The sequence below is a fragment of the Wolffia australiana genome, chromosome 15 (assembly GCF_029677425.1).
Source record: "Wolffia australiana isolate 7733 chromosome 15, ASM2967742v1".
Taxonomy (NCBI): Eukaryota; Viridiplantae; Streptophyta; class Magnoliopsida; order Alismatales; family Araceae; genus Wolffia; species Wolffia australiana.
Genome location: NC_135849.1, coordinates 1,295,948 through 1,322,507, shown reverse-complemented (window position 1 = coordinate 1,322,507; position 26,560 = coordinate 1,295,948). Strand labels below are relative to the sequence as shown.

Here is a 26,560-nt window from a genome sequence, read left to right as displayed (position 1 = left end):
TGCGTTATAACGGTCACGATTACTTGTGACCGTTACAGCTCTCGCACCAATCCACCGATCCAACGGATGAGATCGGTGGACCCATGTGCGTTATAACGGTCACGATTGAGCACTTTTGAATTTATATCCGTTGATGTCGTTACAACGGATATATATAAAACAACGGCTCATTACTATATTTACAATTACAAATCCCCTATATATACGCAACTCATGTAAACACTTAAATTTGGGGAAAATACAACGATCCACTATTCCAACTACTCGCTCAGCGTTCATCTTTCTTCTTGCTTCTTCTTTCTTCTTCTCTCTTTCTTCATCTTCTATCTTCAGTTTCTCTCTCGAAGATCTGTTACAGAGAGAATATCATGATCCCTCCATATGAAAATGGATGGCCAATATAGAGAGAGAAAATAACTTTTCATTAGGGTATGACATTTTGGATCGGGGACCGGTCGGACGGGACCAAACCGGGATCGCCGGTCCATCATTTTAGGGTGGACCGGCCATTCGGGCCGGATCCAGTCTGATCGTCAAACCAGACTTGGACCGGATTAAAATAAATAAATAAAAAATCCCTGCCTGGTCGCGTCTCCCCTCCCCCCCCTATCCCTTGCTTTCTCTCTCCCTCCGTCTCTCGCTTTCTCTCTCGTGCTCTTTCTCGCCCCCTCTCTCTCCCGTTCTCTCTCTCTCTCTCTCTCCCGTTCTCTCTCTCTCTCACGCTCTCTCTCGCGTTCTCTCTTTCTCACACTATCGCTCTCCCGTTCTCTCTCTCTCTCACGCTCTCTCTCTCGCGTTCTCTCTTTCTCACACTATCGCTCTCCCGTTCTCTCTTGCACGCTCGCTCTCTCTCTCTCTCTCCCGTTCTCTCTCTCTCCCGCTCTCGCTCTCCGGTCTCTCTTGCACGCTCGCTCCCTCTCTCCCGTTCTCTCTCTCTCACACTCTCTCTCTCCTGTTCTCTCTTTCTCTCTCCCGTTCTGTCTTTCTCTCTCTCGCTCTGTCTCTCTCTCACCTTTTCTCTCTCTCTCTCACGTTTTCTCTCTCTCACACACTCTCTCCCTCTCCCGCTCTCTCTCCCGTTCTCTCTCTCTCTCTCACACGCTCTCTCTCTCGCACTCCCGTTCTCTCTCTCTCTCTCTCTCGCACTCTCTCTCTCCCGTTCTCTCTCTCTCGCACGCTCTCTCTCTCGCACTCTCTCTCTCCCGTTCTCTCTCTCTCTCTCTCGCACGCTCTCTCTCTCCCGTTCTCTCTCTCTCTCTCTCGCACGCTCTCTCTCTCGCACTCTCTGTCTCCCGTTCTCTCTCTCCTGTTCTCTCTCTCTCTCTCACACTCTCTTCTCTCTCTCCCATTCTCTCTCTCTCTCACACTCTCTTCTCTCTCTCCCATTCTCTCTCTCTCTCACACTCTCTTCTCTCTCTCCCATTCTCTCTCGCGCGCTCCCTCTCTCTCCCTCTCACGTTCTCTCTTTCTCTCCCACTCTTTGAGTGCCTCTTTCTTGCTCTCAATCTTGAGAATGTTAGTTTAACCTTGTTTTTTTTTTCCTCCAACTCTGTCAAGTTTGTTTCATTGTATTTCAAGCTATCTTAGGTTTCTCCACTCTACACTCTTCTCTGTCAAGTTTTCTTCATTTCTTTTAGGCTTCTTCTCTTTTTATTTTATTCTTCTTTTCATCATCCGTTCTTCTTTTGCTTTCTTTTTCTCCTCGTTTTTATTATTCTTGTACTCTTATTTTATTCTTCTTTCTTCTTCTTTCAATTCTTCTTTTATTTTTTCTTCTTCGTTACGTTTTTCGTACTATTTCCTTCTTCCTCTTTCTCCTGATTTTCTTATTTCTCATTATGTTTCTTTACCTTCTTCCTTTTGATCTTCCTTTCTTCTTCTTTAATTCTTATTTTATTGTTCGATTATTCTTCTTTAAACCTTCTTTTCTTCTTCTATTTTTATTTTATACTTCTTTTCATTTTTCAAGATGGGCTTCATAAGTGACTTTGAAAAAAACTTTCCCTTTGATGAGAAGTTCATACCATTTTGTTCATTTCTCTATCAACATGATTATACCGGACCGGGACCGTTAAACCCTACTTTACATAAGAAGCAATAGAGAGAGAAACAACGAGCACTGCAGAAACTAGAGAGAGGGAAGACGGCACAGTAGAGATGGAGCACGAAGAAGAAGATGGTCCCTCCATCTGGAGATGGACGGCCAGGATACAGAGAGAGAAAACCGAGAGAGAAAGGACAGAGCAGACGGCAGAGTATATAGAGAGAATATCATGATCCCTCCATCTGGAGATGGACGGCCATGATATAGAGAGAGAGGCTAGCGAGCACAGCAGAGTCTAGAGAAAGAGAGAGAGGATGACACAGTATAGTGGGAGCACGATGAAGAGGATTGTCCCTCCATCTGGAGATGGACGGCCAGGATATAGAGAGAAGCACTGTAGAGTCTACAGAAAGAGAGAAGATTACACAGTAGAGAGCGAGCACGAAGAAGACGGTCCCTCCATCTGGAGATGGACGGCTAGGATACAGAGAGAGAAAGGACAGAGAAGACGGCAGAGTATAGAGAATTAGAGAGAATATCATGATCCCTCCATCTGGAGATGGACGGCCAGGATATAGAGAAAGAGAGAGAAGATTTCACTGTAGAGAGACGGTGGTCCCTCCATCTGGAGATGGACGGCTAGGATCTAGAGAGAGAAAAGACGGAGAATTTCCCCACCCTGTGGAAACTAACTTGACCGAAGAAGATGACACAGTAGAGAGTGAGAGATACAACTCTATATATATAGAGAGAGAAAAGGGAGAGAGAGAGATCTTGCATTTCTGTTTGAATCGGGGGAATGGAATCGCGGAGATGGAAGCCACAGATACGAAGTTCAGCTTCCTTGTTGAATTTCAGCGGCGGCGGTAGCAGAGCTTCCTTGATCATGTGCTTCATCGCTTGCCTCGCTTGGCTCTACGTCGCCGGAAGGTACCAATTCTACGTGATTTCACCTGAATCTCTCTTAGAATGCTTCTAATCTTTGTTTCTGTTGTTTGATTCGATGTAGGCTGTGGCAGGATTCTGAGAACCGCATGATGCTCACCAGCTTCCTTGATCAGAGCCGATCCGAGGTTATTCTGTCGCCGGTGATCAGTTGAATTTTGTTCTGATCTCTTAAATCACTTGATCGCGAATTTTGCAGCGTCCGAAGATCCTCACTCTGGAAGATAAGCTTATTGGATGCAAGTAAGCTGTTTTCGGTATTTAGGTTTAGTTTTCGCGATGATCGTCAATATTATATGTTGAATTTGTTTGAATGACTTAAGATCAAGATTTGTTTGCTCGACGTAGAGGATTGGGAAAGAGAATTTCGGAAGCAGAGATGGATCTGACTTTTGCTAAGAGCCAGGGATACCTGTCGTCGATGTCATCATCGTCTGGAAATAAGCTTCTTGCTGTTATTGGGGTGTACACTGGGTTCGGCAGCCGGCTTACTCGGAAAGTTTCCAGAAGTTCTTGGATGCCAAAAGGTCTTGCAATATTCTCCTTCAGTTCTAATTAATTACAAAAAAGATCTATATTATATTGATACTCGTATTCTTCTTGGCTATACCTAGCCAATTCTTTAAATGCCCCATCAATATGAGGTGCCTGGCTATTCGAGGACCTGCTAACTTTCATCTTGTTCATTTTGATAAGATCTCACCTTATTTTGATTATTTACAGAAAAAAATAAATATTTCTTTTGAAGGAAATTAAATCTCGAATAGTCAGGCATCTCAGTTAGCGTTATCTTGTTTATTTGTATAAAAGTATATGTTACATCTTGAGGACATTACAATTTTCAATTAGCATATTTTTTATCTTGATAATTTCCATAAGTCTCGAGGACCAGTTACCTTTGACCTTGTGAAATTCCATTCGAAGAAATATATGATACTCCTATAAGACATTGACTTTTTAATATTTATCGTGTTAATTTCCATGTCCAAGGACCGACCAACTTGTTGCATACCCACTCCAGCAGCCATTTGATTTTTTATTTTTCTCAGAAAAATTGGGTTTCAATAACGTTACAGTTTTCCATTTTCTGTTGTCTGAATTGCCTCACATAGCACCACAACTTATTTGGCTTGATCTTGACCGTTTGATTGTATCGGAGTTTAAACACCACATTTTTGGCTCTCTAACTTTACTTTCGATATCCCTTAAAGATCAACAAGCCAAACTTTGTTTCTAAATATCCTGGAATTTCAAGTCTTTCCAATGACCTTCTGGTTCATTAGTCTACTGATGCAGCCACTGGCTGTGTTAGCTTTTCATTCTCAATTTTATTGATAGCGTTTGATCTTTGAAGCCACCCTTCTTTACTTTTATTAAATCGTACATTTTAAAGTAGATATATTACTCTAGTTAATCCGTGTGCGATTCCCACATCTTTGATTTCGTTTACAGGCTATCAACTTCGTTACAATCTTGGTTTAAGTGCTTGCTGCTTAATAATGATTCCTTCTGGCCGTGCTTGTTTCTATTTTGATTGAAGTGTATCTGTGTCACCGTCTTCGTTTACAATAAATGTAATCACTACATGTTATTGACTGTCAGTTTGTGTTTTGTGTTGCCTTTAGGGGATGCTTTAAGGAAGTTGGAAGAAAAAGGTGTCATAATACGTTTTGTGATTGGCCGAAGGTTATCTTTCCTCCCTCTCTTCCCCGTCGCTTCATTCTCTCTCTCTTTCTACCCCCTCCCTTCCTTCTCTCTCGCTCTCTTTCTATCATCTCCCTTTCCTCTCTCGTTCTTTCTCTTTCTCAATTTCTAAAGGGCCGAATGCTATTAGATTTTATTTTCCTAACGTTTCAAATCAATTTTGAAAGCAGACACCTGTAGTTTTGTTCTGTGGAAAATTTTAATGCTGATACTCTAGATTTCCTTGACAGTCCAAATCGAGGTGATAGTTTAGATCGCGCCATAGATGAAGAGAATCGCCAGACAGAAGATTTTTTGATATTAGTAAGTTTTCATTTGAAAAAACCCCGAAAATATCTTAGCTTTACCAATTTCACTCTTACTGCGCTGTTTTTTTAAAATCAGTGGTATTTTAATTTTCAACTTACCTCATCGGTCATTTTTATTTGTAGGAAAATCATGAGGAAGCAGAAGATGAATCGGGAAACAAAGCTAAATATTTCTTCAGCACTGCATATGAGAAGTGGGATGCAAAGTTTTATGTTAAGGTCAATGATAACATCAACATTGATGTGGGTTAGTAAATTTTGCTTCTTTGTCAGCTCCGACCTTTATCGACGAATCTCTATCAATCTATTTAACTATATGTCATTACATTTTACTCTTCTTCTTCTTCCAAAACCATTAGATGGACTGATCGAAACTCTTCAAAAGCACCGCAATAAGAATAGTACATATCTAGGGTGCATGAAGTCTGGGTCGGTGATAGCTGAAGAGTGAGTTTTCTGCTCTGCTGAAGGATCTTTTTTTTTCTTTCAGACTCATGACATATGCATATTTCATTTTTGCTAAAATCTTTCAATAATCATCCTCTCAAATCTTATCTTAAACCATGTTAGTTCACGAGACATGGTAAAGTAAGAAGCATTCTTAATATCATCCTTCTTTATGAACTTAGTTTTTTCTGAAAAAAACTTAGTTTGTTATTGCAGGGGGAAGCGGTGGTATGAACCAGAATGGTGGAGATTTGGTGATGAGAAGATGTAAGATTATTTAAGATCTTAGCTATTTCTATCCCTTGATTTATTTTTGTTTTATCACCCTCTCATTATCGATTGACTGCTTCTCTCATTCATTCTTCTTTATGAGGAATACAGCCATATCCTTTGAATTTTGTGTCTGCATAACAAAATGAAACTTTGGTATCAAGCCTTCCAATATTTATTTTTATTCCCGTTGATCTACATTTACAACAGAACAAAGGTAAAAGCTATAGCTGAAAAAGCATGGATGCTAACTTTTCATCTTAAAATCAAGATGTTTTTCTTCAACACTCCCCCATCACACCTGCCTATTTTATGGGCCAAGCGTGCAGTGTGTTGCTTCTGGGATTTGAACCTCGTTCCTGATACGATATTAAGATTCAAGCAGTTACCAACAGTGCTAAAAGTTATTGATGATAGCAAGGGCGCTATAATTCATCTTAAGCAGGATGTTGTTCTTCAACAGGAACGTAAAAAGTCAGCCTTAGGTTGTTGAATTAGAGTAATAAGTATATTTTTTATTGTCGTGAAATGATAATGAATAAGTGTTCTTCATGGGTATGTTATTTTGACCAGGCTAACCAAACCATTAGTATTGTTTCTTCTTTAAATGATTGTTTCCGTACATTCAGTTTTATGTCGATATAATCTGATACTAATTTCATTTATTTTATTTTTCTTCATTCCTTCAGGTACTTTCGACATGCTGCCTCATCATTATTCATCATATCGAAAAATGTAGCTCAGTACATCAACGTCAACAGGTTTTTCCTGTGTCCATTTTACCCCTCTTGTCAATTTTGGCTAAACTAAATATAAAAATACTTAAATTTTATTTGTTATTTGATAGGATCCTTGATAGGATCCTCAACCTATTTAGGGGTAGTTTGGTTATGTTAGCCCATAGGGGGATTTCAGTCATTTGGAAATTATGTATTTCCTTTAAATAGGGATGCCCTCCCTTTAGGAGGGCAGCCAAGAAGAAGAAAAAAGAAGTGTTCTTGTCTCTCCTCTCCTCTTCTAGGTCTGGCCTCCCTCTCTCCCGCTACGATCCCCATCCTTCGTGATTGTCTCTTCCTGACCGCATCTTCAGGCGGCTCGTCCTCAGCCGATCTCTACCCCCCTCTTCTCAGCCTCCTCTCGGTTCCTTCCAGTTTCACCTCTCTACCCCGGGAAATTCTACCTCTCCTCGTCCTCTACCATCCTTTCGATACGAACCTAGATCCAGGTTCGTATCATTATTCCAATAATTACGTGATTTGTCTAATTCGTATCAAGAATCTCGGAGAGTTTGATCTGGAGAAAGGTTTCTGAAAATGGCAAATCGACTTTGAATCCATAGATTGATCGTAAATGTTTATTACACAGACGCAAACATAGACAAGGGTCCTCCCTCCCGGCTGCAGCCGGTGCTCTGGTCTCTCGGTCATTCCTGGCCGACTGGGAAGTGTCTTCTTAAAAAGGGGAATTCTGAGTTTTTTCTCCCTCCCATACCTTATTTAACGGTATTCCACACATGTGCGAGTTTAATCACACGTGTGTCTCATGGAGACCTTCCTCTTATGCCTCCCAGGCCTAGCTGCTACCCCTGCTCTGGTATCACAGTCGTTCCTGACTGAACGGGAACTGACTTCTTGAAAAAGGGAATTCTGACTTTCTTCTCCCACCCGTGCTTATTTAAAGTGTTTCCCCCACGCTTGCACTATTAAAGTGCGAGTATTTTCGCTCGTGTGGCTACGTGGCCACCTTCCTCTTGTGGCTCCTGCAATATTGCCTCGAAAAGAATTTATCACGGTGTTACCTTTATCTGGTGTTCAGTGGTAACCTAAGTCGAACTGACCAAAAGGCCTACCTGATCGGCCCAGTAACCCTGTTTTGTCATTTTTGAGTTTTTTTCATTACGCTCATTAAACCAAATATCAAATATATAATATGTTGTACGTATTTTTTCAATTGATATATTTGTATATGGACATTTTTAGTATGATTCATTTTAATAAATTTATATAACAAACTTTAATTCCATTTTTAGATTGGCATATTTTTTTTCTTTGTATGTTTCTTCTGGACCTAACGCAGTCAGCTCAAATGGCTTGTCTACTCACGTTTTGGGTTTTTGTCATTAAGCCCGTTAAGAAAATAATATAATATATGCATTTTTTTACTTTAATATAAGGCAGGGTTAAAGAATTTTTAGAATCATTTTTTTTTTCTTTTTTTTGCGGACACTCTTTTTTATGGGTCCTGCCTGACCCATTAACCCAACAGAGCATTATGTCTAATTATGTGGCTTAGTCCCCTCAGACTAATTGGGTGTCTTATGCTTTTTCTCTAATTGCAGTCACTAAATATTATTGGACACTTGAATGTATGTTTAACCATTCTCTGTGTCTAAATTTACATTCATTTTCTGGTTTAAAAGCTTACTCGAAGCTCTTTATCATAATTATGCAGTGCAACTCTGAAGAGCTACGCCCATGACGATACATCAGTAGGATCATGGATGATAGGACTCGATGTAACCTACATTGATGATAATCGGCTCTGCTGCGACGGGACGAGACAAGGTGACCAGTCACCCACTCTTTGATCCTTTTCTCTCCCTCTTTATCTAAATAGATCAGTATGTAACCTGCATCTATATGTACATATGTTCATCTCTATCTCTACCTTTCATATATATCTCTCTCCTCTCTTCTTGTTCGCCATCCTTGATGATGGGGATCATGACGATGAATGGGCGATGAAGAGTCGTCATCGTGCTGGTCATTCATCCACGACATAATAAGGGACGAAGAACGATGAGGAAATTGTCTTCGTCATCGTCTTCCCAGTTCTCAACCGATCATCCTACTTTTTACCCCACTCTCACTCTATCCGTATCTCCACTTATTTCTGTCTAACTCTTCATATGAGTAGCGACTGTCTCCCTCTCACATCTCTCCGTCTCTTCCTTTCTCCACTTCCCCCTTCCCATCTTCCCCCCTGAAATTCTCGTCCACCCATCGTCGTTATCCAGTTTTTTCCTGAAAGTCGTGATTGTCATATCGTCACACTCGCTTGTGATGATGATTATTGACGATTTCTGGATGATGATGATGGCTTTGTCCTTGGAAGACAAGATCCATCATCGATCACTAGTTGTTAACCTCCTCTCATTATACTCAGAGTGTGCACTCTTTGGCAATGCCTAGACTGATCATCTCTCTCTCTACCTACCCTACAAAATAATATAAGGTACATGATCTATTGCTACATTCTGGCCCTTTTGTCGTTGGTTTTGTCGATTTTCTGCAGACATTTTAAATTGTGGACGTTTATTTAATCAAACACTGATATGATACTCAGCGCCATAATTTTTTCAAAGAATGTGACCCATCATCCATCAACCCCCATTAGAATCTTTGTCTATCCCTCTTTACATTTGCCTTTCTATATATCTATTCCTGTCTTCATCTCTCTCTCCATCATCAATCCATCATCTATAGAAGATACAATCCGTTTTCTATCACTTTTTTTAACCTTATTTCTCATTAATTTTGTTTTTGCCCGTATCCTGAAATAAGGTGGTTTCTCAATCTTGCTGGGAATTGTCGTGTTCTTTCATTTTATGTTGACATGCTGTTGACATCCCATCGGTATATTATTTTCAGAGAAGTTGTGCTCATTGGGCTGAGTGGAGGAATAGTCAGAAGTATTTCAGAGAATTTCCGGTTCTCTCTCTCTCTCTCTCTATCAATCTATCCATCTCTCTCTCTATCTATATATCTATCTATCTTCAATTCTTGCCTCTTATCAATTCGAACATTACTCTGGCCTATTTTACAAAAAAAACTAAAGTGAAAGAAATGGTGGCACTGGAAGGTTAGTCGACAAGTTGATTGCCTCAGGTCATATTTCTGTTAAGTTGTTAGTAAAGTGTGCAGACGCGGAGGGGACAATGATTCCGTCCGGAGACAAATATTCGTCTCGTCCAGGGGCTTCGGACATCGGACGGGTAGATTTTTTCGTCGAGGGGCCAAAAAACTGTCACTTCCGAGAGCAGTGGATGACGGGCAGGGCCGAAAGTATGAAATTTTCTGTTTATTTTGTCTGAATTCACTGATGAAATTGTCTGGCAGTTTTACCTCCTAAAAATTCAAGTCAATTAGGCATTCCCTTTATCAACGACCACCTTTTTCGCATCATGATGTTACTTGATGTTTCTTCGGGGATAAATATCCAGGAATTCCCTTTAAGTGGTTAGTCCGGGATAAATATCTCCTATTTTTGTTGGAATAGATAGGAATTACATGCGACTAAGTAGAGTATAATTCTGTTCTGATCTTGCTGGAAGTCGAGATGATTCCTGATGTCTTTACCTTTTTTCGCCACAGCTCTTATTGCAGCAAAATTTGTTTCCGGCTTAGTTCTTAATTGTCATTTACAGCAACTCTGTTTGAATTTATGTCATCTTTAACGGGTAGATTCTAGAATTCTTTTTATGAAGCGGCTGTTTCTTCCGATAAATTGAATAAATTTTATCGTCCTGGATATACAGGACACACTTGAAGTAATCTAATTTGATTTTTTATAAAATTCCTTGTAATTTTTTCTACAATGCAAGACCATAGAGAAATTGATTTTTTTGAGATTATACTGCACAAAAAAATTTATTTTACAGGGTAATGAAGCACACAGCAAACAAAAAGGGGAGACTCCAAAATTTTGGAAGATAACAAAAGTCTCAGATGTCGGACTGGACAAATTCTGGACGGGACTGTGTTTTGAGACGAGCCGAAAAAATGGGACATGGGACAAGGACGATAACCATCCCAAACTGACCAATCATACCGTCCCAGACAATCACGCACTTTAGTCTATACTTGATGTATATTTATATATATATATACATCAAGGCATCATGATTATCATGGTTTAGATATGTATATCTATGCCAAATAGTGATAGAGACAAGGAGGAAGAAGAGGGGATAGAGATTACTTTATACTTCTATCTATCATCATACCCTCTAGAATATTGTATATTCTGGTGAAAAATCATTTTACATCTATCTCTCTATCTTCAAATATCTAGCCCTTGATCCTTATATCCGTCAGAAGAAATTCAATTCCTTAATATGACTATCGCTATATCCTTGTATCCATCACAATAGAGACAAGAGATATGAATAAGAGCACATCTGACATGCATTCATCCGTCATAGAATAAAAAATTGACTTCAAATGGAAATCAAGATAATGAAAGTTTTTGAAACCCAGATCAGAGTTAGTGTGGCAATAGAAGTACGGTCGGTGAAAATCTCCATGAAGAATCTGAGCTTGGAAAAAAAAACTTTTTTAAAGATTGGGCGGGCAGCAGCAGGAGTCTCTCCAATTATTTTTTGAGAAACGCCTTTCAACGAACACTGAAAGCAAGAAAGAATAAATAAAATGTAATTAGATTCCGACGGACGGAGATGCCCATCTGAATAGAGTGCAATGAAAGTTAAATAACAAAAAAAATCACATTTAAAAAGTGATATGTCACTCAGGGGACGTGCCTGACTTTGCTGTCTAATGGAGGTGGGAGGGATGGGGATCGAAGACTAACCGTCTGAAGACATAGTGAGGTAGAGATGATCAGGAGGGATGGGGATCGAAGACTAACTGTCTGAAGACGTAGTGAGGTAGAGCCGATCAGGAGGGATGGGGATCGAAGACTAACCGTCTGAAGACGTAGTGAGGTAGAGACGATCAGGAGGGATGGGGATCGTAGAGGGAGATAGGGACCTTGAACGTTGAGGGAGAAGAGACGAGAGTTTCCAAGGGAAAAATACTTCCTGGTTGGCCCCCTAAAGGGATGGCTGCCCTATTTGAAGGGAACACGAAGAGATGAAAAGAGGGGACTGCCCTTGAGAAGAGTTGGGCATCGTATCAAAATGCAAGAGACAAAAAACAGTCTCATCCAAAACCACTGGACGACTTTGTATCTCTACTGGACTCAAATTCTATACAGATTATAACCCATCATTTAGTCCATAAGATGGATGAACAAATTCTACGAAAAAACATTTTCCAATCTTCTCGTCTGGGAGGGCCTTTTGAGAAGATCTAAAATCAGAGTGGATGTCCATTGAGGTTAGATGGAGAATAGAGGAGGATATCTAAGGACTTCCTCTTCATTTCATTCTTCTTGGATTTCCTCCAAGAGACCAAAATGCCCTTATTGGGGGATGAAATGGCAGGATTACCCCTCACATGAGTTGATGCTTGCATCAATCTCATGCAAGAAAAAAGAAACATCATCTAAAAAGGGAAAGGCCAAATAACAAAGGAAAAGATAAAAAGTCTAACCTTTTCTGGCATGAATTGTTCTTCCCATGGAGTTCCGATGCGGCTTCTCATCTTTGGGGCCCTCTTATTATTTTTTTAGGAAGAAGAGCGAATTGAATAATCTAAGACTGCCGATTATTTCCCCATGCTCTGTACACCTTATCCATCATCACCAATCATCTGATAATTTTTTTGGGTTAAACCCTTGGAACATCTCTGGATGATCATTTCAGCCCGCAGAGGAGCAAATTGACTGCGGGCCAATGAGACCATTGACACTTCCGCTGAACTGCTGCTTATTCTTCCTCTTCCTCTCCACCTTTGTGAACCCCTCCTCACTCTCGCTCTTCACCGATGACTCCTCTTTCAAGGGAGAGACCGGCTCCTTGTTTACTCCCTCACCAGTCTCCAATGGACTCTCCTCCCCTCCATTCTCCTGAGGAGCCAAATTGTCCTGGACAGACTTCACAATGAAACTCAGCAGGATCTGCTTGGCCATGTCTGACTCTTTCGGCCTCTTCCCCTTCCCATTTCTCGCGTTTTCGTCATCCGGCTCATCGCCTCCTGCTTTGGGGGAGACTTTCCCTGGAACAAACTCTGCTGCATGGGGGTTCATTGAGCTGGGGGAGTTGCCGGCTGCGGCAGTGGCAGGGGACTGAGGAGCCCCCCGGAAGGAGCCCCCCGGCTTGTAGTAAGAAGGGGACTGAGGAGGAATCACTAAGCTTGGATTGAAGGGCGGGGCCGAAGCCGAGAGCTTGCTGTTCAGTCTGCTGGCCTCTGCTGTTTTCCTTGGATCAGCATTTTTATCAGTCTCTGCTTGAGTCAATCCTTTCTCCTCCACACCCTCTTCACCCTCCTGATTTTGATCCCCACTAATGTGGTGATCTTTGATCTCCTCTTCCGTGGTGGCCTCTCCTGCTTTATCCATGACTGGTTTCAGGACTGATCCGGGAGGCGAGACCGCCACTTCCTTGTAGGAGATGGACTTTGATGCCATTGCAGTGAACCTGGCGATTAAAGTAGGTGATTTGAGGGTCTGTTCTGCTCTGGGTTCTTGTTCTGCCACTTTTGTTTGCTGCACTTTGGGAGTATCATCAGTCAAGACCTTGTTGGAAACTCTCGAGGTGGTCGTCTTTGGCGCCGACGATATGGGTTTTCTCTTGTGTTCCTCGCCTGGAAAAGAGGCGTTCAGCTTAAGCCGGGGGAGGGCTGGCCGCCTGGCTCCAAACCTTTTGTGCGCAGTGTTTGCCGATGACCTTCCTCTTGAGATGGCTTCCTGCCAGCCTTCATCTGAGTCGGGTTCTACAGTTTCCACGCTTGCTGCAAAACTGGGTTCATTCGGAACGAGTGTAGTGGGTTTGTCGGGTAGTTCAGATTGAAGCTGCGCTGGGATTTCTATTTCCTTGTCGCCAAGATCGTTGGTAATTTCTGACGACTTCCCCCCTTCGTCGATCACCTCATCGGCGTTTAGGGTTGGGGTTTCTTGAGAGTTCCGGGAGCTGCCCTGAAAAGCAAGAACATCAATTCATGTAAAATGATTTGGAATTTTAACACTGGACAGATAAAAGCAGGTTTATCAGATACTTGTCAGATATTTCATCGAGGGAATAAACATGGGATTGTTTCAAGTAAAATACCTTTGCCCGCGGTTGCTTTTTCTGGGCGTCCCTATCCCTCGCATCTTGATCCGGATTTATGAAATCAAGAAGATCTGAGACGCTGAAAGCGTCAAGTATTTTTAAACACGGTGCAAAGAATGTCGATTTTAAAGGGAAATTGTGCGAGAAGCAAGTTAATCGCTACCTAAGGTGGCCTTTGCTGGCTATGGAGGAATCAGGCTTGGGAATTCCCTTGCGAGCGGCCTCTTGCTGTTCCAAGACCTTAGACTCAAAATAATCAAGCCACGCGGCGGCATCCTATGAAATTTAATCACCCGAATCAGTAACCAATATGGAATGGAACCCTTGAATTACTGTCTTTTGAAATAAAGGGGTAGAGATTACTGTTTAACAGTAAGTGATAATACCTGGGTACGGAGATCTTCTGGGCCCAGTTTAGCCTGGAGAATCTGCAGCGTGGTTTGTTCGTGTTGCATGCTCAGGGAGTAGGCATCCATCATAGAAAGAGCAATCGCAATCGCATGGTAGCTGGCAGCAGTCTGGAATCAAACACACGGGAAATGATGTTTAGTTTGATGTACATTTTGGGTATAATCTGTTGATTTATGAGAATGGTTGGAGAAGAAAAGGAATCGATCACGGCAAGGTATAGACAATGTTCATTTACTTGGAATCTATAGACCATCAGTCAGAAAATTTGTGAGACTGATTGAAGCAGAAAGGAACTGAAAAACTACATTAATGTTTTTCAACTTATTGTTTCTATCACCCAATATATAGATAATATTTTAGTCTACGGACAAGATCTTGAGAATCTGGGAGAAGGATTGAAAGCCTTCGAAAAAAAAAAATTTCAAGGTATTTCTTTTAATCACAGAAAGACCTGGATACATTTTCATTTACTCGGAATATTTTGACAACAGATTCAATCAGAAATTCGTGACACGGGAATGTTCCAAGAAAATTATGAAGCATTTCATTTACTTGGAGTATAAGGATTACAGATCTCAAATATGAAATCCTATGAGAATTATTGAAACTGTAGACACATTTACTTGGAACAAAATGGTAGAGAACGAAATAATCTTCCACACGGTATTGTCCGATTAAATGAAATGAACGATCATGAATAGGGTGTCAACTGAATCCTGACAAACCTGAATGTGGTCAGCTCCCAATAATCTCTTGTTGCACTTTAGGGCTTCATGCAAATAGCGAAGGGCCACATGGACATTTCCCATTCCTTCTTCCATCATAGCAACATTTATGTATGTGGCTGCCGAGTTGGGATGCGACAGCCCGCAGCAGAAATGAAGAAGATAGAGCGCCCTGTTGGCATACCTGAGGCACCCAAACATGGCATTAACGAACTGACATCACACATGATAGAGAACAAATGTTATGCTCAATTCACAAGGAACAAGAAGACAAGGATACGGACAACCTAAATGATTCTACCAGTTCATGACTTGGAGGAGACTACAACTTGCCAAAAGGACTCCCTTTATTATATTCTCTCAAGGTGGCAACATATATTAAACGGATGAAGATATCAAAAAGATAAAATACAGAAATACCCCTACCATAAAATCCGACACGGAAAACCTAGAGTAGAAAGTTTCACCTACATACTATACCACTTCGTTTTCAATGGTGATTGAGGACACGAGGATAAAATTCCAAAGGGCAAATAAACATTGTACTGGAAACCCAACAGAGAACATGTTTACAGGTAAACACTTCAGGGACATTAAAAGTAGGATAGACAGATGACGAGAGTTTGGCTAAAAGTTAACTCATGCAGATGATGAGAGGGACTTAAAGTTAACTCATCCAGATTTTAAGGAGAGAACATACTTCAAAGCTAGTTCAATGTGCTGGAGACGATAGTAAAACACAGAGAGGTCCCCATAGCTTTTCATTGTCTCAGGATGATCAAGACCAAGCTCCCTTTCATTAATATCTAGCGCCTTTTGCTGATATATTGTGGCCTAAAAGAAAAACAAAACACTAACCACGGTAAGAAAGCAAAAAAAAACAATAATTTCTCAACGAAAGACAAGAAATATCCAATAGCAGCACCAGTTTCTTCCATTCTCTGACAAAGACTAGTATATTCAAGGAAATACCTGATTAAAATCTCCAGTGTGATAAAGTACGACAGCCAAAAGACTGTAAGCACCCGCTGTCATCCGATGATAAGGCCCACAGACAGCAATAATCTTGGACAGCGCCTGTTCAGATTAACGTAACATTTAAGTTATACCCCTCTTCCAAGCAGAAAACTTAACCATAGAATGAATTTCGCACCTTTGTTCCAAAATTAACAGCATCCTCCAGCTTTCCTTTGTCCAGCGCAGTTTTGGAAGATTCTAACAAATTTCTCCCATCCGCAGATGAACAAGCGACATGCTACAACAACATTTTTAAAAAAATATTGATAAGATTTGACTGCAACAAGAATTTAATTCATCTTACATTTAAAACGGGTCTCTCTGTAATTTGCTTTTAGGCTTCCTATTACTATATAAGGATTTACACAGCAGGCCATTCAAAATTACCTTACAGACAGGAACGATGCCGATGATGTCAGTCTTATCAAATGGGCTTGCACTGTCCATGTCATAGTCTCTGGGCGCCATTTCCAGCCCAACCTACAATCATTAAAATCCAATGAGTGGGAAAAAGGCTGTGGATCAATCCTATAAAAAGCAAGCTGGTTCAACAAACTAACCTTGTGGCAGAGCCCCCGTAGGAGAATAAATTTTCTCAAAAAGGGGAACTCGTTTTTCAACTCCCAACGATACCTCTTGGAAATAAAAGCCCTTAACCATTTCATCCTGAGTGCATTATCACTGTCATCATCATCAGCCTGGTTGTTGTCATCGCCTTTCTCTGAGGAACGAAACAAGAAATTCAGAGCTGTGGCTATTGCCGCAGAAAGACTTGACCCATTCCCAGCCCTAGCAATGACAGCCAGTAAGATGTGCTTAAACGCCCTTGTCACCATCTCATGTATGCATAGAGATTGAATATGAGGGAGCTTCTCAGCAAGTTCAATCTGTTGGTCACAGAAAAAAAAATCAATTAAGAAACAGGAAGGGGTGGGTAAACCAGGTCGTTGGAAATCGTTTTTTGCTCACCACACGTCCCAAGGAAGATATTTTGAGTCCCCTCATGTGCATGAAGTCAGTAAGAGTGCGACCATCAACAGGAGAGAGTTCAAGTGATGCGAAGTCAGCGACCTGTTGGAATAAAGCGTTTAGCTTGAAACTGATTTCTATTAAAAAGAACTTTTCTAGCCGCAAATAACATTGTATTGTTTTCTAAATTACCAATTTAGGGAGCGCAATCTGATGATAGTACTCCTGTGCCATCTTGGTTAGTTCATCCAGAGACTGCCAGTTCCAATCATAAGAACGGTAAGGCACAGTATAAGATTGAGAGCTCTCGCTCTATTTTTTATGAAACTTGAAGACGAGATTTAAAGATGGCAAAAACAGATAACTGGTGTTGATCTGAAGACCTTTAAGTGTAGACCAGTTCCTGATTCTTTTAAACGCAGGAATGCTTCTTCAGACAAAACTTTTTGTAATTCAACTTCTTCAATAGATTCTCCTGTCTCTAATCTATCTCCTTCTACTGCTCCCGTCCCAGTGTTCTTGTTTAGATCCGAATCTGACTTCTTCTTTATCTTCTTCAAGGGTTCAAATTTCATGCCAAGGCCTCTGACAGATAGCTCCTCCACAACGGCAGCCTCTGAACTGTTCTTAGAAGGCTCAGTCGCCGGAGTATCCTTCTTCTGCAGATGTTGCATCCAGCTGGAACCAAGTTCCCATCTGATGGCGTTCTCTGAATCCTCAACGCCCTTCTCCAGACTCGTCAAACTTTCACGGATCACGATTTTAACTAACAACTCTGCAGATTCTCTTCCTTCATCAGACTCAGAGGAACCCTGACTTTCTGATGAAGACTCGGAGCTGAATTTCTGGAGAAGAAGCCTTAAGCTGTACACAACAATTAAGAAAGAGTGTGAATGGGTAAGTAGTCACTCAGGAAAACCGAAATTTGTTTTTTATTATATGGCAGATAAAAATGGTTTTCGTCAATGTTCTTATTTGGACTGAATTTGTAATTCTATGAATGTTTAAAAGAAGATGTTGGGTTGGCATAATCCATTTTCAGCTTATATGCGTCACAAAATACTCCAAGTTTTGGGAAGAAGCAAGGTTCCATATTTAATTCAAGTTTACTCCATGAAAAAGACCTGTTCAGATTCAAAGCGTTGGCTCCTCCATCTGGTTGGTCTTCGATCACAATATCGGACCCGGATTGGCTCTTTTTTCCTTCTTGTGGGACTTTCACAGTGGCTGTGTAACCGCAGTGCCTGACGATGACAACACCCAAAGTCGCAGTATCCTGAAATCTCACCAGACACTCAATTAGTTCAAATTTTCATTTCATTTTAGAAGAAAAAAGGCCACACTCGGAGAACAGCTTACATGGAAAACTACATTTTCATCGGCTGTCAAACCCTTGAGAAGATTTCTCTGGGTGATCTCCACAACAGGCAATCCTGATGATTGCACCTCATCAATCCTATCCGCTTTCTTGACGCCAGCATCACCAATGTCTCTTTTGATTGATATGATCATGTCCCCAATGCACTCTTCATGCAGAATTGAGCCTGACAGAGCTTCCGAAGTGGAGTTTGATGGAGAAAGTTCACCCCGGTAAAGTTGCTGGATTTTGGAAACTGCCTTGATGATAGCTGTGTCGACGAATAGATTATGCAATAAGAAAGCCTTCCTATCTCGTGACAACCTCTCTTCCTCTGTTTTGCAGGAAAGAGACGCAATGGCTTCAAAATCTGAAGCCCACTTCCTCCGAGAGTGCTTACTGTCTCTTCCTTGTCCACCTCCATTACCCCCCCAGTTCTCGTCTTCTAGTGGCAGTGACGGAGTTTTGGTAGACTGGGAATCGAGGAAAACTGGAGGAACTAACCATGTATTGGCGCGGAACCCAAATGGGAGATTACCAAACTGAAAATTTTGGAATAGTTTTAGCCTTTTAGTTGGAAAAGTAGATTGAATTAAGAAGTTATACTCTATTTTTTCAATGGATTAATGAGTATTTGTACCTTGTTGTGCTCTTCAAAAGCCTTCATGAGCAACTCATAAGCCTGCATGTGATTCAGAGGAAATAAGTGTAAAAAGGAAGCAGCTTAAGTAGATATGATAGGATCCCAGTTGGATAAGTAGGATACAATCTTTGATTTAGGAATTATCTAGAAGGAGAGATTGGGAAGAGAGGGAGATGTCTGAATTAAGATCGTCAGCGAGAAGAGAGATTTAGGACTTCTTTGGGAGAGAAAACTTCAAAATGATTCTCGCAACATGTACTTTAAGGGAATTTTTTTAGGTACAGGAAATGACCAAAATACCCTTGGAGGGGTGATTGCATCAAAGACAGAGAGGACAGAAATGTAAATGGAAACTTGAGCACTCACGTTTGAGAATCCCCGGCTCACTTGGCGCAAAAGATCTACCAGGGTATGACTCTGGTGAATCTGCTTTGAACCTGTCACTCGGAACCCTTTGACGGATGCCATGACGGTGATCACTTTGCCATTACAGACCTTAATCTGCAAGACATCACAACTTCCATGAGTAAAAGAAGAAGCCTTTAATATTTATCAAGGACATAAAATAATTCGCATTATTTCGTTCTGAGTAGGTAAATGATCGAATTCGAGGCCTTTGTGATATCAATTCCAATCGTCGACCTTAATCTGTACCTAGAAACCAACCTTTGAGACTAAAAAAAATCGCATTATGTCATCGCTTTACAGTAAAAAAGAACATAATTCAAGACAGTTCGAGAATACGCATGATCAAATTCGCCAGTAGACAACATCAATCCACAAAGAGATGATAATTTCCATGACCAAGAAAGGAAGACGACCAACCACAAATGACAAAAAAACAATTCTCCCTCGCCATCTCTTTCAAAAATAAAACGAAAGCAATTTGAGAATCGTCTCACCTCCAACTCGAAGTAATCTCCTTCCTGCCTGTCCGCAGCATCAACCGAGTTCCCAAGCCTCTTAATATCTACATCCGATGGATCAAACCACAATATATTCCATCAAACCGTTAATTCCCCAATCTGATCACAAAACGAGACCGGAAACTCACATTGAACGGGGGAGCTGACGTGCGACAGCGAGAAGAAATCGTAGAACTCGCTAAGCCTCGGCGTCGGCTGAATCGCCGCCATGTCAAACTTCTCCGAGATCGCTGGAATTTCATCTTCCGTCGGCGATGAAGATCCATTGCCACTTCCCGGAGAAGCGATCGATTTCGCGTTCGCGGCGATCTGCTGCTTCTTCGCGATCTTCTGCTGCTGCTTTTTGAAATTGTTCGTGCTGGCGACGATGTCCAGCAACCGCCGTACATGTTCTTTTACGCTTCTCTCGGTCCCGTACTCCTCTGCACTTATTTATAGGCACAAAATGTCCGATCTATTAAATTTTAAATTTCAAGGGTTTTTCTTTTTAAAGCACTGTTTTCTAGGGTTTTAACGATAATTCATATCCGTTCGGATACTTTGAAGGGTATTAGAGAGCCAATACCAAAAAAGGGCACAAATAAAAGATAAATGATAAGTAGGGACCAAGCGAGACATCACGAGGCATTACTCGTCGTGTAATATTATCTAAATTATTTATTAAAATCATGTTTATTCACCAATATCGATGAGATCTTATAAATAAAGTATTAATCCTAAATAAAATCTTAGCATTAAACCCCAAAATATGACGATGAAAACGAGGGCTCTCGGAGTAAAGAGAGAAGGCCAAAAAAAGGCAGCAATAAAAGATAAAAGACAAAAAGGTTATCGGAGTAAAGTCATTAACAAAAAACAGATGTGGACAGTCGTGCGATTTCAGCCGTCCGATGTCGCACTGACGGGGATCTCAACACGAGGACTAAGAAATTAACGGCTAGGATTTAATTTGAACTGACCGTGAGCGATCTTTAGCAGGCAGGGTTTGAGAGAAGAGACTTCCACTGCGTCTCCAAGCCTGCTTCCTCTTGTCTGCATAGGGATGAGAGAGAAACGCACATGAGAAGATACTTTCTAAGAGAGAGAAAGTGGTCAATTCTGTCTCGATTCTAGAGAGAGAAAACAGGGAACTGTAGAGAGAGATAGGCACATGAGAGGGTACTATCTAAAGAGAGAGAAAGTAATGAATTTTGTCTCGATTCTAGAGAGAGAACAGGGAAGTGTAGAGAGAGAAAGGCACATGAGAGGGCACTATCTAAAGAGAGAGAAAGTGATGAATTCTTTCTCGATTCTAGAGAGAGAGAGAAAAAAAAATGTATAGAGAGAGTCACATGAGATGGTACTATCTAAAAAGAGGGAGTGATGAATTCAGTCACGATTCTAGAGAGGGAGAACAAAGGAAGTTTAGAGAGAGAAAGAAGGAAATGGTTGAGACATCTCCCTCTCTCTCCACCTCCCTCTAAAGTAGAAGAGAGATAAAAACGAAGAGAGAGAGAGTCTGTTTTTGGTTGGCTCTCAAAAGGGGATGGAATTTAGAGAGAGATAGAGCTGTCTTCTCAGAGAGAACAGGATAGTATAGAGAGAGAAAGGGTATTGGTTATGACTTTCCCTCATCAAAAGAAGAGAGAGAAACGAAGAGAGAGAGAGGGTCTGCCCTCATTTCTCTCTCTCTACAGAATATGGTTGTGAGATATCCCCCCTCTCTCTCTCCACCTCTCCATTTATTGCCTTCTTTTATCAATCCTTGGGTTTCCTACGAAGAGAGAGAAACGAAGAGAGAGAGAGACAGTCTTCTTTCTTTTGCTTTCCAAAGGGGATGAAATCTAGAGAGAGAAAGAGCAGTCTTATCAGAACGAACTGAAAAAGATAGGGCATTGGTTGTGACTTTTCCCTCATCAAAAGTAGAAAGATAAAATCATTATCGGTTATCCTACAAAGAGATAGAAACGAAGAGAGAGAGAGAGAGAGAGAGAGAGAGAGTCTGCCTAGACTTTTTCTTTCTAGAAGATACGAACCAGAGAAATGGATCAGTCCTCTAAGAAAGATGAGAAAGGAGTAGAGCGAGAAAGAGGCTATTTGCTGTGAACTTATTTTAGATTTTACTCTTTTTCCAACACCTCTCTCTCATCTTGCCCAAGAAAATGAAAACAACTCATCCCTGTGCACTCAGAAGAGAGAGAAACAAAGAAAGAAGAACAAGAGGAAAACGATCAGTCTTCTGAGAAAGGGCAGTGAGGCTTAGAGAGAGAAAGAGGGAGAAGAGAGAGAACAAGAGAAAAAGGAACAGTATTCTGAGAAAGGGTAGCGATGCTTAGAGAGAGAAATAGAGAGAAGAGAGAGAACAAAACAAAAAGGATCAGTCTTCTGAGAAAGGGTAGTGAGGCTTAGAGAGAGAAAGAGGGAGAAGAGAGAGAACAAGACAAAGGGGATCAGTCTTATGATAAAGGGTAGTAAGGCTTAGAGAGAGAAAGAGAGAGAAGAGAGAACAAGAGAAAAAGGATCAGTATTCTGAGAGAGGGAGAAGAGAGAACAAGACATAAAGGATCACTCTTCTGAGAGAGGGTAGTGAGGCTTAGAGAGAGAACAAGACAAAAAGGATCAGTCTTCTGAGAAAGGGAAGTGAGGCGTGGAGAGAGAAAGAGGGAGAAGAGAGAGAAACAGCACTTTCTTCCTCTCTCATCTGGCGTAGAAGAAAAAAAACTTATCAATGTGCACTCTCGTCATTGCACTCAGAAGAGAGAGAAACAAAGAAACAGAGGAGATCTACCCTCTCATCACTGCACGGATAAGAATACGTGCTGTGCATTCTCAGATGAGAGAGAAACAGAGAGAGAGAGAGAGAGGAAGGGGTCTACTCCCTCATCTCTGATCACATATGATATAAAACGCAAGTGGGTAAGTTTGTAGGAGAGAGAAACAAGGAGAGAGAGAGAGAGAATGCACACCCAGTCTCTCTCTAAGGGCCATGCAATGCATAGCCGGAGAGGAAAGAGAATCGACAGAGGTTTTCCTCTCTCACTGTAGTTTCCGCCGAAGGGAAAGAGGTGTCACGGACAGAAAAAGACAGAATGAAAGGCCATCAGAGAAGATGCGCGGGAAGAGAGAGAGAGAGAGAAGTGAAGGTGGAGCCGATTTCTTCGGGGGAGAGAAGTGAAGACGAAGGGAAGTTTCTCTCTCTACAATCGGCGAAGAAAAAAAGGGTTGGAAGAGAGAGAGATGTAGAATAAAGGCACAGCAAGTTTCTTTCTCTACATTCGGCGGATAGAAGATGCGTAGAAAGAGAGAGAGAGAGAAGTCGGAGAGAAGGATGGGAAGAGAGAGAGAGAAGTTAAGGCGGAGCCGATTTCTTCGGGCGAGAGGATGGAAAGAGATAGGGAGAGAGAAAGAAGTGAAGACGAAGCAAGTTTCTCTCTCTAAAATTGGCGAAGAGAAGAAGGGTCGGAAGAGAGAGGGAGAGAAAGAAGTGAAGACGAAGCAAGTTTCTCTCTCTAAAATTGGCGAAGAGAAGAAGGGTCGGAAGAGAGAGGGAGAGAAAGAAGTGAAGACGAAGCAAATTTCTCTCTCTACAATTGGCGAAGAGAAGAAATGTGGGAAGAGAGAGAGAGAGAAAGAAGTGAAGACGAACCAAGTTTCTCTCTCTATAATTGGCGAAGAGAAGAAGGGTGGGAATAGAGAGGGAGAGAGAAAGAAGTGAAGACAAAGCAAGTTTCTCTCTCTCTCTACATCCGGCTGGATAGAAGAAGGGTGGGAAGAGAGAGAGAAGCGAAGGCGGACCCAGTTTCTCTCTCTCTCTCTACATCCGGCTGGATAGAAGAGGGGAGGGAGGAGAGAGAGAAACTGGGTCCGCCTTCGCTTCTCTCTCTCTCTCTCTACATTCGGCAGGAGAGAAGAAGGGTGGGAAGAGAGAGAGAGAGAGAGAGAGAGAGAGAGAGAAGTGCAGAGGGAGGAGTTTCTCGCTCTAGGTAAGGGCGAAGGGATTACCGAGTGGGAGAGTGAGAAGCTCGTGAGATGGCAGGTGGCGGCATGCGATGCGACGAGCCTGCGGACATCGACAAGTCTGTCGGTGGAGATTCCCTGAAATCAATTCAGCTCCTCAAAATCAATGCCCTCTTTCTCTCTCTTCATCTCTCTCTCTCTCTAACTCTCTTTCTCTCTGTGTTTCTCTCTCTTCGGCGGAGAAAACCAGAGAAATCCCTCGATCCGATGAACACGATGAAGATCTTTGAAAAAGTTTGAGACGGCGAACGAGAAGGACGAATTTGTCAATTTGATGATGAGTTTTCTGGTTATAACGGAGAAGGAAGATGATGATGATGATGAATAATAAGAAGATGATGATGATGATGGTGATGATAATGATCAAGAAAGGAGAAGAAGAATATGATGATGATGATGATGATGATGATGGTGATGATAATGAAGAAGAGAAAACAAGAAGAAGATGACGAGGATGATGATAATGAATTAAGAAAGAAAGAAGAAGAAGATGATGATGATGATGATGATGATAATGATCATAATGATGATAATGAAGAATAAAGAAGAAGCAGAAGAAGAAAATGATGATGATAATGAGGAAGAAAGAAGCAGATGATGGTGAAGATAATGAAGAAGAAGAAGATGATGATGATGGTGATGATAATGAAGAAGAAAGAAGAAGAAGAAGAAGAAGATGATGATGATGATGATGATGATGGTGATGATAATGAAGAGGAAAAAAGAAGAAGAAGAAGAAGATGATGATGATGATGATGATGATGATGGTGATGATAATGAAGAGGAAAAAAGAAGAAGAAGAAAAGAATGATGATAATGAAGAAGAAAGAAGATGACGGTGGTGATTATGATTATGAAGATGAAGAAAGTGAAGATGTTTAAGAGGATTAAGAAGAAAAAAAGAATTAAATAAGGCGAAGGATAAGATGAAGATTAAGAAGATGAAGATTAATAAGAAGAAGGATAAGATAAAGAATGAGAAGAAGAAGAAGAGGATAAAGAAGATGAAGATTAATAAGAAGGATAAGATAAAGAATGAGAAGAAGAAGAAGAAGATTAAGAACAAGTATACGAAGAAGGTGATAAAGATGAAGATTGAAGCAAAACAAGACGAAGCAAAAGTTGAAGAGGAGGAAGAAGAATGAATAGATGGATTACCTTGAGAATGACCTGCGCCTCATTCGGTGTCGTTACAGTGATGTCAATGGCGGCAGGAACAACTGAGGATAAGGTGAACAATGAAGGTTAGAGAGAGACATAGAGAGATAGAGATAGAGAGATACATAGAGAGACAGAGATAGAGATAGAGAGATACATAGAGAGATAGAGATAGAGAGATACATAGAGAGATAGAGATAGAGAGACAGAGAGAGATAGAGATGGAGATATGGAGAGAGACATAGAGAGAGAGAGATAGAGATAGAGATAGAGAGATAGAGAAATAGAGATAGAGAGAGACATAGACAGATAGAGATAGAGAGATAGAGAGAGACATAGAGAGATAGAGGGATAGAGATAGGGAGATAGATAGATAGATAGATAGAGATAGAGAGAGACGTAGAGAGATAGAGATAGAGAGAGACATAGAGACATAGAGATAGAGAGATAGAGAGAGAGAGACATAGAGATAGAGAGAGAGAGAAGAAGAGACGATATTGTGGTCGATGAAACCGATGAAAGTCGGGAGGAAGAAGAAGATGAAGATTAGAAAGAGAGAGGATGAATTCAATGAGAGAGACAATAGAGAGAGAGAGACAGACAGACAGACAGACAGACAGACAGACGGAGGTCCAGAAGAAGGAGGAGGTTAGAGAGAGAAAGAAGAGAGATGCAGACCTTTCTCTTCCTTCTTCTTCTTCTCGCCTTTTGCCTTGCCTCCCTTGCCGCGGCCGGTCTTGGGCGCCATTGAGAGCTCAACCAGTTGAGTGTTAGTTCTGCAATTTCATGCCACTTCTCCCTCTCTCTCTCTATCTCTATCTCACTCTATCTCTCTCTCTCTCTCTAGCTCAACACTTGTTCAGAGGAGCAGGAGAGGAAGAGAGGAGAAGAGGAAGGAGAAGGAGAAGAAGGAAAGGCCTCGTGGATAGGATAAGGCGGAGAGAAGGAGGGGGGGTTTTGGGTTTTACCCTGCCATGGATTTCTGTTCATTTCTGGCCGCTCGTTCCTCTCTCTTTCTCTCTCTTGATTCTCCCTCTAGTTTCTCTCTCTTGATTATCACGACGCCCTCCTCTCTTTCCCTCTCTCTCTCTTGATTCTCCCTCTAGTTTCTCTCTCTCTTGATTATTCTCTGCGTCCTTCTCCCCTTCTCTCTCTCTCGATTCTCCCTCTAGTTTCTCTGGCTTGATTATCTCTGCCCCTTCTCCCCTTTTCTCTCTCTTGATTATCTCTACGTCCTTCTCCCCTTCTCTCTCTCTCGATTCTCCCTCTGATTTCTCTCTCTTAATTATCTATACCTCCGGTCTCTTTCTCTCTCTTGATTATCTCTACCTCCGGTCTCTTTCTCTCTCTTGATTATCTCTACGTCCTTCTCCTCTTCTCTCTCTCTCGATTCTCCCTCTAATTTCTCTCTCTTAATTATCTATAACTCTGGTCTCTTTCTCTCTCTTGATTATCTCTACGTCCTTCTCCCCTTCTCTCTCTCGGTTCTCCCTCTAGTTTCGCTGTCTCGATTATCCATACCTCCGGTCTCTTTCTCTCTCTTGATTATCTCTACTTCCGGTCTCTTTCTCTCTCTTGATTATCTCTACCTCCTCTCTTTCTCTCTCTTGATAATCTTTACCTCCGCTCCCTTTCTCTCTAGATTATCTCTACTTCCGCTCTTTCTCTTTCCTGATTATCTCAATCTCC

The 26,560-nt window shown here is 41.4% G+C and overlaps 2 protein-coding genes across 2 annotated transcripts; one reads left to right on the top strand and one right to left on the bottom strand.

The window, feature by feature from the left end:
- The first annotated feature begins 2,791 nt into the window (after window positions 1-2,791).
- On the top strand, window positions 2,792-9,876 carry LOC144712718 (hydroxyproline O-galactosyltransferase HPGT3-like). Its single transcript, XM_078586997.1, has 12 exons — window positions 2,792-2,974; window positions 3,054-3,117; window positions 3,189-3,232; window positions 3,338-3,516; window positions 4,615-4,675; window positions 4,924-4,996; window positions 5,125-5,248; window positions 5,361-5,448; window positions 5,665-5,715; window positions 6,408-6,479; window positions 8,170-8,282; window positions 9,369-9,876. The coding sequence occupies exons 1-12, from the start codon at window positions 2,844-2,846 to the stop codon at window positions 9,389-9,391; spliced, it is 1,023 nt and encodes a 340-aa protein (XP_078443123.1). The 5' UTR covers window positions 2,792-2,843; the 3' UTR covers window positions 9,392-9,876.
- Window positions 9,877-10,882: 1,006 nt separating this feature from the next.
- Window positions 10,883-25,805, bottom strand: LOC144712717 (Tetratricopeptide repeat (TPR)-like superfamily protein). The gene is made up of 24 exons (XM_078586996.1): window positions 25,550-25,805; window positions 24,872-24,933; window positions 23,699-23,791; window positions 20,677-20,749; window positions 19,846-20,139; window positions 19,694-19,761; window positions 19,158-19,292; window positions 18,789-18,830; window positions 18,151-18,690; window positions 17,916-18,067; window positions 17,175-17,655; window positions 16,984-17,046; window positions 16,792-16,893; window positions 16,383-16,709; window positions 16,210-16,302; window positions 15,959-16,060; window positions 15,778-15,882; window positions 15,506-15,639; window positions 14,806-14,989; window positions 14,056-14,187; window positions 13,833-13,945; window positions 13,667-13,748; window positions 12,051-13,533; window positions 10,883-11,122 (listed from the first exon to the last, which is right to left on the bottom strand). The coding sequence occupies exons 1-23, from the start codon at window positions 25,617-25,619 to the stop codon at window positions 12,259-12,261; spliced, it is 4,722 nt and encodes a 1,573-aa protein (XP_078443122.1). The 5' UTR covers window positions 25,620-25,805; the 3' UTR covers window positions 10,883-11,122; window positions 12,051-12,258.
- Window positions 25,806-26,560: the final 755 nt, after the last annotated feature.